General features: G+C 33.2%; 2 protein-coding genes and 1 pseudogene across 2 annotated transcripts; 1 reads left to right on the top strand and 2 right to left on the bottom strand.

Annotated features, from left to right (window-relative positions):
• Positions 1 to 4,850: 4,850 nt before the first annotated feature.
• On the bottom strand, positions 4,851 to 6,842 carry LOC120120137. The gene is made up of 7 exons (XM_039139850.1): positions 6,837 to 6,842; positions 6,503 to 6,771; positions 6,193 to 6,361; positions 6,029 to 6,095; positions 5,842 to 5,896; positions 5,679 to 5,775; positions 4,851 to 5,251 (listed from the first exon to the last, which is right to left on the bottom strand). Exons 1-7 carry the CDS (start codon positions 6,840 to 6,842, stop codon positions 5,099 to 5,101), a joined length of 816 nt encoding a protein of 271 aa, XP_038995781.1. The 3' UTR covers positions 4,851 to 5,098.
• A 291-nt stretch (positions 6,843 to 7,133) lies between these two features.
• Positions 7,134 to 7,638, bottom strand: LOC120119799 (50S ribosomal protein L5, chloroplastic-like). Its single transcript, XM_039139609.1, has one exon. The coding sequence runs from the start codon at positions 7,622 to 7,624 to the stop codon at positions 7,226 to 7,228; it is 399 nt and encodes a 132-aa protein (XP_038995540.1). The 5' UTR covers positions 7,625 to 7,638; the 3' UTR covers positions 7,134 to 7,225.
• Positions 7,639 to 14,417: 6,779 nt separating this feature from the next.
• LOC120120136 lies at positions 14,418 to 16,147 on the top strand (annotated as a pseudogene).
• Positions 16,148 to 17,990: the final 1,843 nt, after the last annotated feature.

Here is a 17,990-nt window from a genome sequence, read left to right as displayed (position 1 = left end):
TTTGTTTATTACCATTTAATATCAGTTATTGTAATTTATTTATTATTTACCATTTAATACTTATTGTAAGTTTGTTGTATTTAAAATTATATTCAAATACCAAATTGTTATTGTTTTGATAAAATTTAATAATTGTGTTCGATAACTTTCTTCAGTTTGTCACTTGTTGTAAGATCGAATGACATTAACTTGAAGTAAATGCAAATTAAAGTACAAGAATTCTTATTTGATAAACAACTACATCAGTTCCTCATCAATTGTTACTTGATGACAGTAGAAGTGGACATGTTTTTCTAGTGTGTCCTGGGTTTCTACAATACCCACATATTCTGTCTTCTCTAGATATTTCTCGAATATCCATATCACAATGAATTTGATTGGATTTTGGATGACCACACTATCTCAATAAAGTTGGATTTGGTACAATCGGAAGCCAAATGTGAACCTCATCAGGGCCTTTGTCATTACCTATAAGGGGAACTCAAATTTGTATACCTTAAAATTTTCAGATAGTAGGTATACGAGATCCACAAAACAGTTATAGTCTTGACGTGTATGCGAGCAAACTGCTATCACATGAGAGCATGGACACTTCAGAGCTTGAAAAACCCGCAGTCGCACGTTCTGTCCCGTAGATTACTCTTAACGACACAACTTCAATCCCTTGAAGAGGTCGCGACAACTCTGTGACACGAAACATTTCATGTCTTTTGAGAAGCTTGATACATACATTCCATTTGATGCAACAATTTTTTTTGTAGATCTGCAACTAATCTAGGGTGATAGACATGACTGCCTTGCATCCAGGTTTGAGCTTGTCCCCCGAGCTTCGCAAAAAGCACCCCCAAACAAAAATATGTAGTTTTTACTAAAGCCGCTACATGTAAGTGACGTGCATCCTTTAAGGTTGAATTGATTGCCTTAGCCAAGTTGGTCGTCATGTGTCCATATCCATATCCACCATCATATGCGTTCGTCCACATTTCTTTATCGATGAGGCTGATTTAATCGTATCATTCCTCATTTTTTGCCCACAAATCTTGAAACATCGATTCAAACGTTTGACGAAGTAGTTTGTAACCTGATCAAAAAATGTATAACTTACTAACTTGATTTCATTGCATAATTAAAATGATCGAAAGAAAACAAACTACATCAGTTTCACTTACCCATGCACACAATTAATTGACACTCATCATTCTTCTTGTACCTTCCATGGTAGTTCGCAGTAATGTGTCGGAGACAATACCTATGTTGGACAAAGGGTGGTTGCCACATTGGACCCAAAGACTCATTTCTGCTTTGATCCCAGCTCCGCGATCTGAAATGACACAGTTTTTTTCCCTCGTGATAACATGTGCACGTAAGTTTAGGAGGAAAAAAGCTCAATAATCTGTATCGTCTCCTTCAACAAGAGCAAAAGCAACTGCCAATAATAAAACTTGCTTGTACTTTCCATACAAGAAAGTCTTGTCGATCTGGACCATAGACTTGCAATATTTGACAGCATTAATGCACTGTGGGTAAGTCCAAAAAACCCGGTAAATTGGAATCGATCACGAAGAACTCAATCATAATCGTATGCATAGGAGGTTTCGAAGTCCACAATTGTCCCAGGATTCAACCTCCGCACTAGCCTAAACAAGTCTGGAAGTTCGTTGTAAGATACATCCATTCACCATGAAGTTTGACAATGGCATTTTGTTTTGCCAACCAAGCTTTTTTATAGGAGACAATGTACTTATACTGCAATTGTATAGCTGAAATCAACACAGCAACAGCTATATGAGAACTTGTTTTTACTATGGGCATGATGGCTTGGCATATCACTTCAGAGTCTAAGTTGAGATGATCTTGGTTGACCCATCCAGCACAACATGTGTGAGGACCGTTGTATAATGTTGGTTCTCATATGTTGTTTTTCCTCTTCCTATTTGATACGTGAACCATCCAAGTGCATTCGTTTTTCGTCGGGCACAGTAGTATACATATTTTTCTGTCGTGGAGCGGTCAACTCTCGATTGAACATAATTACGGATATTGTAATTTTGTATAGCCATCATCGCTTCTTCTTTGCTTGAAAACTCCATGCCTAAAGATAACTCACTATTATTTATTGATGAGTAATATCCATAGTTACCGAGATAAGGCATAATCAGCTTCATACATGTGTGCTAGAGAGTCAATTTGTGCCACATTTAATGGAACTTCATCTACATTATCATCATCATCGGAGTTGAATTGCGGTGATTCTGGGTGAATAAATAGTCCAGTCTCAACACCATCCGCACCAGTCTCACGAAGCGGTTCCTCTGGTGGAGATGATGGTTCCTCCATACTCTCCACATTTAGGTCGAAGAACCTACTACTTGCACGTCTTCCCCTTGAACTAGAAGGCATATCGACATTGAGATCGAAAAAGCTCGCAGTGGAATGCCTCCCCTGGAGCTTGAAGTCATCATGTCAAATGGAAACTGCACATATTGTTGCGTTGATGGCATCTCCATATTAAGGTCAAAGAAATTTGCAGATGAATGTCTTACCCTTGAACTGGACGCGATGTTTGTTCGTGAACCCACCTCGGTACATATCGTAAGGAGTTGCGGATGAATGTCTCCCCATTGAAGTTGATATGACGGTACCATGATGCGGATTTCCCATTATGGTGTCAAAATCATTACACATTACTGTAGTCGGGTTGTCAACTTGATCAACTTGTTCAGCCAGCCCATAGTGGGAGCTTAATGACTGACCCCGAACAGCACACACTTGAACAAACTTTCATACATCTCAATATCAGCGTCTAAATAATTACTTTGAGAATCAACCATCATTTCAACATCATCATTGTTCGATAGTTCGAACGTTTTATAAGTTAATGACAACAATGATATTGAAAATATGTACTGCAACGACGACATTCTTCTACTACTTCCAATATGAACCTTCCTCGAAATCTTTGTTATCAGCTCCTCAAGAGTTATGTTTCTCTTGAATGATATTTTAACACGCTCATTTGATAAAAAAAACAACGTTGATTTCATCTTCTCGAATTTCTCCATCATAATAAACAATAGCTAAAAGTCGCGTCATTCTTAGAGTTTAAAAGTGCGATAATATTATATTTGCAAAAAAAAAAACTGAAACAAACTGATTAAATAAATAATATATGAACGAAAATATAATACAATAAAATTTTTACACATAAACGTAAATAATTTAAATAATATAATTTTATATTATTACCTGCACCGCAAAAATATTTCGACGTATGCTCCTGTTTTCCCCTTGAACTGACACAGAAATTAATTGAAAACAATTACTATAATATTTTTTCAAATAATCATAATAAACAATAAGTATAATAAAAAAATATTATAACAAAATTATCTTATAATGAAAGATCGAACGAACTTCTAAATTAAATATAAGAGGACTGTCGGGTGTTATTTACTGGTTGAAATGATTGTTGTATTAATTTATCGGTGGAGAGAGAATTGTGAGAGAGTTTACAGGGAGATGACTATTTATAGCCGAGAGAGGATGCTTTAAAGCCGAGATGTCCGGGTAAATAATGCAAGGAGCGGTGAAGGGACCGCGCCTTGCATTATGCATGTTTAATAATTGAGCACGTGATAATTGATAAGCGCGACCCCTGACTCGCACTATAGCCCTACGTGACGTAAGGCGCGCCCTAGGGGTCGCTTTAGACACGTGTGTCTATGTCAGCGTAAAGCGCGCTGCAGGGGCGCGCCTTACCCCACGTAGTGTCATATTAGTGTAAAACGTACTGCAGAGGAGACGCCTTATTACAAAGGTGTTAGATCAAAAAAATAATCTGAAAGATACCTAACAGGAAAAATTATAGGGTATAGAATTTTTCGGGAAAAAAGCCTTTGATACAAGAATTTCCATTCTTATATTTATTCTGTGAACATAAAAATGATTGGATTTTTGTATTCTTAATCTTTGTATAGACTGAAATTCTTTTAATTGAAGTTAAAAAAGAATTTGTACGCTCGTTGTTTTTTTAACATCTTACTTCTTATTTAGATATAATACAAATAATTTATCAAGAAAACATTATACCTTGAATATTTTAGCATGTGTCACATATGATATAATAAAAATATGTCTTATAAAACATATGTTTTATTGAACGTGTTATATATATATAAGTTTGGATTCACTTTCACAATATAAAACTTTTTAGTTTTACATAAATTTAAAATCGTTTGATGAGTGAAAATATGGCTAAAATTGAATTTTTTTACAAGTATATATATATATATATATATAAGATAAAATCCTTTTACTTTACACCATATAAACGTCTTAGTTTTATATTTTTTAAAATCATTAAAAGAGTAAAAATAGACGATTGAGATTAACAGTACAAAATAAATAGGTACTTATGAAAAATAATAAGATAATCTTACTTGTCTATTTTCATTTATTCAATTATATTTAAAATTTGTGAAACTAAAAGTTTTACATGAAGTGTAGACAGGGATAGGCATCTATCAACTCGAAAAATATACACTTTTTACTTGAAATCTGACTTGAATCAGATTTAGGATCCGACCCACCATTTGAGATAAAACTCAAACTTGACCCAACTCAATCCAAGATAAATATATTTTGTAAAAAAGAATTTAATTTTATGTGAAAATAGAAATCAAATTGAAAACATAATATAGAATGAGTTATTATTATAAATATCTCTAAACATAAAGTATTTTTACCAAAAGTCAAACTTCTCGAATTTATCCTTCAAAAAAACACAATTCAACCTAGACATGGATTTTAAAAAAAAATCTAACCTAATGAAATTATGTCGGATCGAAACCTGTCAAATTCGAGTTTCATTACTATCATAAGGACTGAGTAGACCAGCAAACATACATTACATTATGTTGGATAGTCACAACATGATTTGTCTACTTTAGTTTTGGGATAAGGCTATTTGTACAACATTCCATCTTACTCTGGAAACATTAAATCTGCATCATTAGTTCCTGAAGTAGTGAAACATGATACATGATGCAATTTGACTCGATACCGATCAAGAAATGAAATATACTAATTCCAACCCAGTTTAGATGAGACGTTTGTCTTTCATATCAGTCTTCCCCTTCCTGTTATTTTTCATCGGTTGCTCGAGGCCGATCTTTTGACAACGGGAGGATGTGAATGGTGCGATAAGCAGACTACCCCAAGGATCTGTATTCATCATCGACATGTATTCTTCCTGAGAAAAATGAAGGCATGAAAACTCTAATTCAATAGTCTGCATCTGAGTAAAGTTACGGCGATAGACAGTGGTGAAAAGAATAAAGAAGAGAAGCGCGTACGTAAACAGCTTCCATGTATGGGAGCACATATAGTATCATTTGTATATACACACACGTATACATACATGAATGTGCCTGCTATAGGAAGAAATTCAGTCACAACTGTTCCAAGAGAAGAATCAGTTTCTTCATTATGGTTTAGCCTCAGGCTTGCTTATGGGTAACTTACATGATCACATCAGCTACAACAAACATGCATAACGATACTAGCTAACAATCCTAACTTCCTTTTCCTTGTACATAGAAACGAGGCAAACTGGCTTGATTATGGTGATAACCTAGTGTTTCGATCTGTAAGGAGGGTAAGCTAAGAGGTTTTCTTACACAATCTTTAGCTGTTTTTTCCTTAAGCCAGAATGCTCGAGTCGGTCTCAAAAGTTGCTTCAACAACGCCATTTTGGGAAGATTCCATAAAGAAAAGATAGTTATAGTAAGGTAACCAGAGAACAGAAACAGAAGAGCTTCCCATTTCTCCTCCTTACCTGTTTACCTGCAAACTTTTCCATATTGTTCATCAAAAAAATACTCTGTGTATCCAGTAGCTGCAAAATATCGAGACGTTAAGCACACTCGTGGATTCATATTGATGCAATGCCTTCATGGTCATTGACCTTTTACAAAGATGTAAGCTGATGTTGGGAAAATAAAAAAGACCGAAAGTACCAATTAAATACCAGAAAGAATAAGCCTCCAAGGAAATGACATTACGCAACTAAATTTCCAGTGTCCCACTCCTTTGTCCTGCACTTCCATGTAAGACAACATAAAGAAAAGTTGTTCATTGTTATATCGCATTGAAGATGATAAAAAGTAATGAAGCAAGCTATAGCACACTGACCTCAAAGTCCTCCCACTTCATTAGTTTCATATTTGACTTTTCAATAAGAGATCCAAAGTTTGTGCAATTCCTTTTGAAACGTCTAAGCCCTTTGAAGGATTCTCTTCGAATGCATCGAGTGTAAGTTGCCCTGATTTCAACAGAAAAGGTGTTGTAACTTCCCTCCTTTCTGGATAATTGATGAAGAAAAGAACATCAAATTGTAGACCAACTTCTATGTTCGGGTAAATAAAAAAGAGAGAGAGCAGAAGAAAGATTTCGAGCGGATTTACTGAGCTTTGATTTTCATGTACCAGTGACAAAATAAAACATTTCGAAGTCATCTTTGATGGTTTGAACGACTGCAGTACGATCAATAGCTCCTGGTCCATCTAGGCCAAGCTCAAGATTTTTCTGGGCAGCTTCTTCAACCTTAGAGGGCGGTCGGAGATAAGAATCGGCAACCCCCAGAAGCTCGGAACCATACCAGGCTACCTTGAGAAGAACATTCTCTCTTGCAGATTCATGTGTGGTGGGTAAATTGCTCTTGGAATTTTCTCCGCTGCATCTAATTCTATAAATGTTGCGGCTTTCGTTTCGCTGGAAAACGATGAACTGACGCGGTAAGTTGACGCGGGAAAGGAGGAAGCAAAGAAAAGACTGACCGCCATTTTAGAGCTGAAAGAGCGCCATTGGTCCTCCCACAGTTTCTTTTAAATATCTTTGTCCTCAATGAACTATGACCACACAAATAAATTGTCTAAATTCCAGAAAATGAAAAATCAGAATCAATAGCGTTAAGCAATGGATCCAGCGCTTGGGCTCTTGGTCTCTTTATTTCGGCTTAGGTCATGAAGATTTAAAAATGAAATAATATGAACACAAGAGACAAGGCTAAAATTTTAGAATAAACCCTTTTACATTGCATTAAGAGGTTAAGACCACAGAATCAAATCCCCGTCTGGAACTACCTATGCAATAATGTAATACAACCAAATTGCCTGAATTTAACATCAATCTTTATGGAATTTCTTCATAAAATGATGCCATGAAATTAAAAACAAAATGGTTCAAAGTTCCTTTTGCCCTTTAGCAGGAGAAAGCTCTCATTTCCGTGCACCCTTGCCACCCTTCTTATCAAAGTGGTGAGACTTGAGCTTCTTCTTGCGTTGTTGGGCTGCACAGCAGCACCACCACCACCTTCTCTAAAAGGCATACCCATTAGGACCAATAGCTTCAGGCCTTCCTTATCAGACTTGGCCGTTGTAGCGATGCAAATGTCCATTCCTCTGGGTTTATCAAGTGCATCAAACCTGATCTCAGGGAACACACTCTGTTCACGAATTCCAATACTGTAGTTTCCATGTCCATAAAATCTATTAGGGTTTAAACCTTGGAAATCCCTAGTCCTAGGAAGCCCCAAGTTAATGAGCCGATCTAGGAATGAGTACATAACCTGCCAAATTAACTACCAGAAACAGTTTTCGGTATTCAAATGTTTCAAAAGTTAAATATAATTCTGATAACATGATGGGAAATAGCAATGCAGCAAAGAAATAAGTCATGGATGATGACCAGCAACAAACACAAATACATAACTGAAACAAAGCCTTCAAAACACATATACAGGTAGGTTAATTCGAGGAGCAAAAGCATAGCTAAGATGATATTATATTTAAATTAATTGTTTTATAATATTTAAAAGTAATACAATTTAAAAAATACACATTAAACATCATAATCGAATTTATTATTTAAAAAATATTTTATCATTATTATTTATAATTTATCAATGCAAATTTCTCCACTTAATATTTATTTAAAGATGATATTATATTTAAATTAATTGTTTTATAATATTTAAAAGTGATAAAAATAAAAATATATTATAAAAATATATTAATATTAATATAAAAATATTTTTAATACTTAAGTGGCGTTTGGTTCGCTGGAATGTTTATGAGGGAATTGGAATCTGTGAAGGAATTGAATCTGTCAGGAATTGGAATCTAATTCCATATTCTGTTTGGTTGGCAGGAAATAGAATTGGAATCCAATTCCATTTTTGTTTAGTTCGCAGACATGTCAGATGAATTTGATTTCAGTAATATAAAATGACAGAATTGGCTTCTTATTTTTTTGCTTTATTTGAGTTTGTTTTACAATTTACATATAGTAATATATTATAAAAAATAAAAAATATTAAAATTTCATTTTATTGATTAATTATTCATTTCAATAAATTATAAAAATCATGCTAATAAACATCATAAGTTAAAATCATCGGAATCAAAATATGTTAATAAGTTACCAAAAGATAGAGCAATATTTCGATACATTCCAATTGGAGTATGTTAATTAGTTACCAAAAAATATACCAAAAACTATTTTTATTCAATATATGAATTAGAAACCCGACCCGACACGACACAAAATAATAAAAAATATTTTTATTCAATAAAAACATTTACTTAATTTAAAAAAATTATATATAGAGGGGTATTATTGTAATTATTCCTAAATATATAAGGTAAAATTATATATTTTTTTGGGTCGGTCCCGTTTTTTTCACCCTAAACCCGAACCTGACCTGAATATCACACTTAAAAAAACTCGACTCGAATATATGAATTAGAAATCCGACCCGACCCTTAATAATAAAAAAATTATTTTTATTCAATAAAAATAGTGACTTAATTGAAAATATATATATATATAGGGGTATTATTGTAATTATTCCTAAATATATAAGGTAAAATTATATATATTTTCGGGTCTGGTATTTTTCACCCTAAACCCGAACTCGACCCGACCCGAATATCACACTTAAAAAAACCAACCCGACCCGACTAAAATAAAGTTTCACCCGACCCGACCCGAATATATGAATTAGAAACCCGACCCGAAATAATAAAAAAAATATTTTTATTCAATATAGGAATAAATTACCAAAAGATTGATGAGGGTAGTATGGTCAAATTTCAATTCCCTCCAACAAGGGAATTGAATTCCATCCATTCTTGGATTGAATTCACTTTCCCTCATTTAATGGAAAGTTGAAGCCATGAGGGATTCTAATTCCCTTGGAAAACTTGAACCAAACATGAAAAAGTGGTGAATTGGATTCCAATTCCCCCAATTCCAAGGGATTTCATCCAACCAAACGCCACCTTAAACTTGGCTGCTCTCTGACGTAACATATGGTTTGTTCAAGTCAATGTCCGATAAAAAAGTTGGATTGTTGAAATAAGGTTAAACTACAATTAGTACTTCATCTATCACTTTTGTTTTAATTTTATTATACAACTATTATTTTTTCCAAAATCATACTTAATATTACGTTTTTGTTTCATTTTGGTCACTTGTCATTAAAAAATTAACAAAACTACCAACATATCATTTTTATATATAAAAAAAATCAATAATGACGTGGTATTACCTTATAATGATACATCAATATCACCATTATTTTTAACACTAAAATGAAATCAAAACGTAATATCAAATATGATTTTAAAATAAAAAATAATTAAATGATCAAAAATAAAATAAAAACGATAACTGAGGCACTAAACTTGTAGTTTACCCTAGATACAAACATGAAAAAACCTTAATTGTATAAAAAAGGACTTTAACTAGTAAACTGCAAGAATAGTAGTAGGATTCTTGAAAACTTGAAAACTCGATTCTATTTAAAAATTTTTTTTATTTGATATTTAAAAATTTGATTCCAATTGATTTTAAGTTGTAATTTTTAAACTTAACTCGAATAATAGCTTAAATAACTTAATTTTTTAGTAATTTATGGATTTATTTTCATGTTTGAGTTGAATCTCCCAATTCTACATGATATACATATAACATTTGAAAAATATGAAATTTGAATTAACCTTCAATTAAAAAAAGTAATTTTAATGTATTTTTTTACCAAGTTGGCCTTGAAACTTGATCAAAAAAATTATTTCATATCATCTTTCACGTCACTGGTCATCATGAATCGTTATATCAACACCATAAATTATCATATTAGTATTCTTATGGTTAATGACGAAAAACGTTAGTCAATGAACCTTATAGAAATTTTCTTAAGTTTTAGTGTCACATTCAATAAAAAATAGTTCGTTTATTAACTTTTTTGAAAAAAAATTAAAACCAGAGATACGGTTAAGCCAAATAAAAATTGTAATTCATTTAAAGAATACATATTAGGCATCATAATTGAATTTATTATTTTGAAAAACATTTTATCGTTATTATTTAAAATTTATCAATGCAAATTTCACCATTTAATATTATATTTAAAGGATGACATTAAATTAAATTAATTTTATAATATTTATAAGTAATAAAAATTAAAAATATATTATAAAATATATTAATATTAATATAAAAATATTTTTAAAACTTAAACTTGGCTACCTCTGACGTAACATAAGGTTTGAACAAGTCAATGTCCGAATAAAAAAATTGGACTGTAGAAATAAGGTTAAACTACATAATTAGTACTTCAATATCACTTTTGTTTTGCTTTTATCATATAACTATTATTTTTAAAAATCATACTTAATATTACGTTGGTTTCATTTTAGTCATTTGTTGTTAAAAAATTAACAAAACTACTAGCGTGTCAATTTTTTTAAAATTCAATAATGATGTGAAATTACCTTATGATGACACATCAACATCATCGTTAATTTTTAACGGGTGACAAAAATGAAATCAAAAAGTAATATTAAGTATGATTTTAAAACAAAAAATAGTTGAATAACCATAATAAAATAAAATGATAATTGGGGTACTAAACTTGTAGTTTACCCCTAGAACAAACATGAAAAAACCGTGTATCCAAAAAACTTTAACTAGTAAACTACAATAATAGTATTCGATTCTTGAAAACTATTAGTAGTAGGGGTTAACAAAACTCAATTAGATTCGAAAAATTATTTTTTTACTCAATTCAAAAAGTTTCGACTCATTTGATTTTAAGTTGTAGTTTTAAAAACTTAACTCGAATAGTAACTCGAATAACTTAAATTTTTAATAATTAGTGAACTAGTTTTCAGGTTTAAATCCTCCAATTTTGCATGATACATATATATCACATCTGGAAAAAAATAAGAAAAATATATTCATTGTATATAGTTATTGAAATCCATTTAAATTGGAATCAAATGGTATCATAATATTATAAATATTTACAATTAAATTTAAACAGAAACTCGAACAACTCGATTGAAAAAAATTTCAAAACAAATTTGATTATAAAATATAACTCGTCAATTAGAATAATTAATTTTTTTTTGACTCGAATCACTTCTAACTACTATAGAAAACACCAACCCCGGAACAAAAATGGAGGTTGGCAGGTTTCCAAGCTCAATCTTACCCACAACTTTTAACCGCAATAACATGGACAAAGACCTTCCTCTTCGTGTTGTCCGCAAATACGAGGCAGCATAAACCGAATCATTCAATCAACATCAAGAACAAACATTCTCAACCAACTATTGAGCATTAAACTGCTGGGCCTGGCTGGTTTAAATCAAGATGCATGTCCTTTTAAAGATTTAAGCAACAGATTCTCTTATTTGTTCGAATCATGTATATATATGGAACTTGCATATCCGGTAGTCAAATACACTTCTTTAATTTCCATGTCAGAAGTTAAAGTCTGAGTATTCACACTGACTTGCAAACAGAAAAGCTTGATCAAATCTACATACCACGTAAAAAAGAAGAGGGAATGATGTTCTTCAATTCCAGTAGGACTGTAGGAGTAAGGCATTTCCCCTTGGATTATAAGTTAATCAATTATGTTCTGTGGTTAGGATGAAGATTTGCAGGGTTTAAACCAATGATTTGTGGTAGAGTTTGAGAGAAGATTGACAGAGTTCTCAAGTTAGTTGAATCTTGCCTAACTTTCAAGTAAACTGGCTAATCAGCATCTCTGTAGAGGACATACAATAAATACACTAGTATCAGGTTTCTTATCGGGACGGAATCAAGAATTTATGAGGCGGCCGCCCCCGTCAGTCCTCCTCCTATCCATCCCTATCTATTGTTAAAAAAGCATTTGTATAAGGTAGACTGTTGCATTCATTCAATTGGAGACAAAAACTGCCATACAAAACACATTTCTAGATGGTTCAAAATCATACCATAGTGAGACTAGCACTCATTGCTGTAACAGTTAACTTCAAAGTTAATCATGTCAGATCTGATTTGAGCTACAAGTCAGTGAATACTTGGCCTAGAAAGATGAAGCCAGTCCTACAACCACTAGCTAGTTGTGATGATAAAGTCACCATGCATTTGACAATGAACTTATTCTGGTTTGTCAAAGACTATGGTCTCATAGACATTATGAGCTCAATTGGTTGAAGGTGAAGATTGTAGCTGTGTATAGTTAGAATAGTTAGAGTCCTAATTAGTCTGTAATAGAAAAAGAGTTATTTATTATTTAATATGTACTATAGATCTTATCTAGTAGGACTCCAAGATAGTAGGATTGAAACCTATGTAATCGACTGCTAAGGGAAAAATACAGAGAATAACAGTTCAATTCTCTGTTCCATAAAACTCTTCTTCCTAATTTCTACAGAAGGCTAGCAGGCTACAAGCACATTTAGAATTACAAGAAATAAGTTAATGCAACAGAAGTAGAATATAACAATATGATGCAACCATGCAATTCTTACCTAGTTTTAGGAATTTAAAAGGTTCCATTGCAACTCATACATATCCCTGAAGCTTAGATCTTTGGCGGTTAAAAATCCTATATTCACGCTTTACTAGACCAGGCATTATAGTGTATATATCTAAAGCTTTAGGGGTAAGATCTATCACTAGAGCAAACAGATTACAATAACCTGCAATCTTCATCCATCCACAACCAGGAATTTTGTATTACAATGGTCTGTCATCATTTCTCCAACTCTTGCCTTCACTAAGCATGCATGTTGGGGTTTGTTGGTTCAAAGAGAATGATTTTTTTTCTGCTGCCCAATTAGGCAATGTCACATTCCCATGGATGTTATATGCCTCAATGAATGCACCCAAAGTGTCCATTAAACAAGATCAGGATTTGTAACTAAGACTGTAATATGCTTTGTCCTGCTCAGACAACGTCGAACATGTGATATAACATTAAACAAGATCAAGCTCTGCAACTAAAAACGTAACACCCTCCGTTCCACGCAAATATTTAGTCGAACAAGTGATGTCACATTCGGATAATAGAGTTAAACTGGATTTGTTCAAATTTAAAACACTAATTGTAGAAATATGTCAAACATTTTATTTTTATACATCCATTTGTGGATCATTTTGCACACTGTGTGGAACATAGAGATCAATGAAACCTTAAAAAAACTTTTAAGAATCAAATTGACAAATTTCAATAATTTGGATCGTACGTATCTTGCTCAAATACAACGATATCCTTAATCTGATGTCGATACCAGACAATGATATTAATACCATTTTGAGCTTTATATAGTACGGAGATTATTCCATGCCCTACAACAAAAAAGAAGTTTTAAATAAATAAATGATAAGATACTGTTTAAGAAACTAAATTACAGCTACAAGATACAAAAATCCAAATTAGAATAAAAAATTCCGCGAATCCTCTTTCTCACTTTCTTTCACTCGTCTAAAGTTCGGATTTTAGGCTAGAATTCTCCGCCTCTATTCTCATCCCCGCCGCCGCATCCAACGGTTAAATCTTTGCTACATTTCGTTCTTCTCTGATGAAATCGTTTATTTTTCGTTAAAAATAATTTACTTCTTTTGTTTTCCCTCCGTTACATATCACTTTCCTCTTTCCCTGGACTTCTTAAATTAGGATTTAATGAAATTTATATGACTTCAATCTCTTTGTTTTTTATGGTTATTTCATTGTTTGTTGTTTTTCTACATAATTAGTGATTAAATTTCCCATTTTTTTTTAATCTGAACTGTTTCTGCGAGTTGGTTTTTAACTTTAAGTTGTCCTACTTAGCTTATGAGTTGTTATAATAATAATATTAAAATGTAAAAGGCGTGAAATTCATAGTGTGTGTGTGATTGATGTTTGCAATTTTAGTTCTTTAGGGTCTGTTTTGTGTTCCATTTTTAGATAAGCTTGGCATCTGGCATTAAGAGGCTACATTTCATGTTTTCAGCTTATAAGCTGATGAATTTAGCATGAATTGCCAAAATTTCACTGGCAATTTCCTTCCGAAGGCAGTACAACTGTAAAACACATTGGACAACTTAGCCTCTTGGTTTATGTTCTGTTTATGCGGCATTATTTCATTGCTGTTTGTTTTCTTTCTCGATATATAGATAGCCTGTTAATTCATACTACTCTGCTATAAGCTGTAAGCTAGTAATATATGCAACAGTTATTTTTGTTAGGCTGCCAACTCCGGCTAACCCAAGATGATGTATGCCAATTATAATTCTTAGAATTTTTACACATTCTATTCATATGAAGCAGGTATGATATTTGTTTGATAATGTATTCTACCGCTGTGCTCTTTTCGTAAAGAAAATTGACCATGGTAATTCAAATCATTCAATATAGGCTCTTGGCTTGTTCATGCTTCCAGAACTAGTGCATTATCTGTTTTGTCCTATCTTTTAAGTTGGCTTTTTTATCCCCTTGCTTTGAACCAAATAACAGGGAAAATGCACCAAGCTCCATTTGCATGGGGTTTAAGACAGAGATAACTGTGGGAAATGGGAGGCTGCTGTTGTTCTTCCAGGAAACCTCTTCTGCATGGGACACCTGTGTATTACTATGTTAGTAATATGCTCGTCTTATAAATATTTCTATTGTCTACTATCTTGTATGATTTTTTCTTTCTTCATAGTAAAGAGTGGAAGTTGTCTTTTGGAATATGGAAGTACTCACTTAACATTATCCCTAATAACAGATGGGAAAAAGAGATGGAAAAGGGAGGAAAGAAGATGATTTTGAAGTTTGAATTGCCCCTAATTCACGTTTTTCTTTTGTCATTAATTATTCAATAAAATTGTTATTCTTAAATCTCTATCATCCCTTCCCCCTTTACTTGAACTGGTTGTAGAACCCATGATCTGCCACTGATCTTTTTGGTCTGATTAACGGTGGGAAATTTTTCTGACTTGAAGATTTTCTAAAAGCTAGAAGTTTGATGTTGTCATGTCATTGTGCAATCTGAATATAGATGTTGTGCGTGGCGTGCATAAATTTGTGAAAAATAGTTCTGGATTTGTGCCGACTTATTTGATTCTTTTAGTTTACTAAGAAGGGAAAATTTGCTTACAGAGCTGAAAAAGGAAATCTGAAATTTGGTATGAGAGTTAGGGTCCCCTAACTTGAGAACTCCCTCATCAAATACCATAAAAGATTCATATGAGACTGACTGCATATGCATTTGAAGAATGGAGCTTTTGAGGCTTGTACTGCTTCTTTTCAATGGCCACAGGTCTACTAGAAATTTACGTAATAATTTCTAATTTGTATAGGCGGTCTTCATTTATCTACTATTGTGATATAAGAGTTCTGATAATCTTTATTATTATCATATCTTTGAATTTTAAAATTCCTCCCACAGTATCCACCAGCTTTGGGAGAGAATGAGTCTTTAACACCTCACGAAGGATCAGCCTCTGCAATGGCTGCAAGGTTCCTGGTTAATTTGCATTTAGAAGTACCTGACACCTTTAGGCCACCTCCAGCACCTTTGCCATATGATGTGGTATTGGGATGTCAGCAACCAACCCGACTCAGAGCCCTTTGGAGAAACTCTAAGTAGAGGCAGTTTCGAGACTCTGGCAGCATGTGAAGATCTTGAGGAATCAGACTGCAAAAGACAGTCTAATTTGCTTTTTCCACCAAGAAAATCAGAAGTCTCAAAATTAACCGAATCTAAGGAATTCAACGACAGAGGAAGAGGATGCTTGTCCTATTTTATTTAGAGAAAAAAAAACACCAGTCTGTTCATAAAGCTTTCACTTTGAAAATTGTCGCACTAGTACGCTGATAATAATCAGCAATGAGTACTAGTAGAACTCTGTGGGACATGACACCAAACTCTGCTATTAAGATGTCTTTGGGGGTGGTGCATATATCCGAAAAATTGAGGGAGGGAAGATTACGGTGGTTTGGGCATGTCTTTAGGTGACAACTGTCGAATGCGGTTAGGAGGGTAGAGTTGATTACAGTCGACGGTGCCAGAAGGAGAGGACGACCAAGGCGGAAGTGGGAAGACTGCTTGAGATCTGATTTGAAGGATTTAGCCCTTACTGAGACATGATCTCTGATAGGAAAGTATGGATACTTAAGACCAGGGTAGTCGATTAGTGCGGGTCACATCTATAGGGTGTAACATTTCTGTCTTCTTTTAATGCATTTGTTGTAATATTTATGACTTCTAATTTTTATACGTTTTTGTCATTGGAATTAATGAAGGCTTAGTTAGAATTAGGGTAGCGGATTAGTGTTGCCTTAGTTTAGGTTTTAACCCATTTGACTTTATTCGTTCTCGTAGCTTGCTATTGTTGACTTATGTGTATCATTCTCTTCATGTTTTCTCTTTTTAATTTTAGTCGGGTCTTACGTTTTTGTCTATATGCAGAGATTATTATGCAGGGATTACTTCCCATTACAGAAGCGCATATGAAGACTGTTCAAATATGTATTTATTTATTTATACATGCATTGCATTTTATCTTTATTTTTAATTTTCTGACTGTCGGAGGTCTTCCACGGAAACTACTCTCAACTATGCGTTGGGGGCAACCTACTATCCTACCTCTCCTTATCTTATTGCATATGAGAATAGGGTTTTGTTGTTATTGTTTATATATATATATATATATATATATATATATATATATATATATATATATATATATATATATATTAGATAAGAGTTATCCAAAGTATACACTTTTTTTTTGGTTTTGGTAAAGCATAAACAAAAATGATGGATTTTGTCATTCTAATTAAATTGAAGACCAAAATTCAAAATTAATCTTTTCTTCCATTAGTAATGGTAATTTTGGCCAACAGCTGAACTACTACTACTTTATAGGGAAAGTAACAGTGAGCAGCAGAGTAAACAAACGCAAGAGGAACGTCTCCGTCTAGAAATGGTATAAGGAAAAAGACGAAGTAGAGAGTGAGAAGTGCATGGTGGAAATAGATATAAAATTTAGGGCCAATGTGATTGGAACAAATGTTTGTGGTCCTAATATGGCTGTCACAAAGGCCACCTAAATTGAGATTTCTTAAAATGACGGGTTAATTCTCTCTACTAGATTTTCACAGGTCCATGTGATGTATCAAGTATATTTTCATATAGTTATCGAATAGAATAATTAAAAAAATATAAATATTTAGTTATTATGTAATTGATTTATTCTTTTGAGTTGTAAGAAGATTTAGGTGTACAATACATTATATTTAGAAAAATGAGCTTCTTTTGGTTTGTAAAGGTAAAAGTTATGAAATGATTATCGAAAGTTAAAGAAAGAGTAGCAGTATGTTTACTAGAAAGAAAGAAATAGTATTCTTTATTTGCTTGCTTTTAACAACCCTTGTTGAAAGCGTGAAGTCGAGCACATTTGTCTGCCACGAGACAGCCATCCATCTCTTCTTAGACTTTTCCTTCACCTCACCTGCTCTCTTCTTTTCCAAAATGCCCCTCCTCTTCCTACTTAATTCCATTAACTAACGCATAATATGCCACCAAATTTAAACCGCGCTGAAAACGTAAGTGTAATTTCTCAAAGGCTTTCTTTTCTTCATGGTTTTTTGTCGTGTCCGTGAATGGCAGCTTTTGCAG

This window comes from Hibiscus syriacus, unplaced genomic scaffold (genome assembly GCF_006381635.1).
Source record: "Hibiscus syriacus cultivar Baekdansim isolate YM2019G1 unplaced genomic scaffold, ASM638163v2 tig00110332_pilon, whole genome shotgun sequence".
NCBI classification, from domain to species: Eukaryota; Viridiplantae; Streptophyta; class Magnoliopsida; order Malvales; family Malvaceae; genus Hibiscus; species Hibiscus syriacus.
This window is presented reverse-complemented; position numbering and strand designations above follow the sequence as displayed.

Excerpts from the sequence above, each read along its gene's own strand:
- LOC120120137 (XM_039139850.1), bottom strand. Across the intron at positions 5,897-6,028 it reads TTGGAGGCTTATTCTTTCTG|CTACTGGATACACAGAGTAT; the intron begins GTATTTAATTGG and ends GATATTTTGCAG. Across the intron at positions 5,252-5,678 it reads AAAAAACAGCTAAAGATTGT|GAAGAATACATGTCGATGAT; the intron begins GTAAGAAAACCT and ends CATTTTTCTCAG.
- LOC120119799 (XM_039139609.1), bottom strand. The coding sequence starts at position 7,624 with ATGTACTCATTCCTAGATCGGCTCATTAACTTGGGGCTTCCTAGGACT.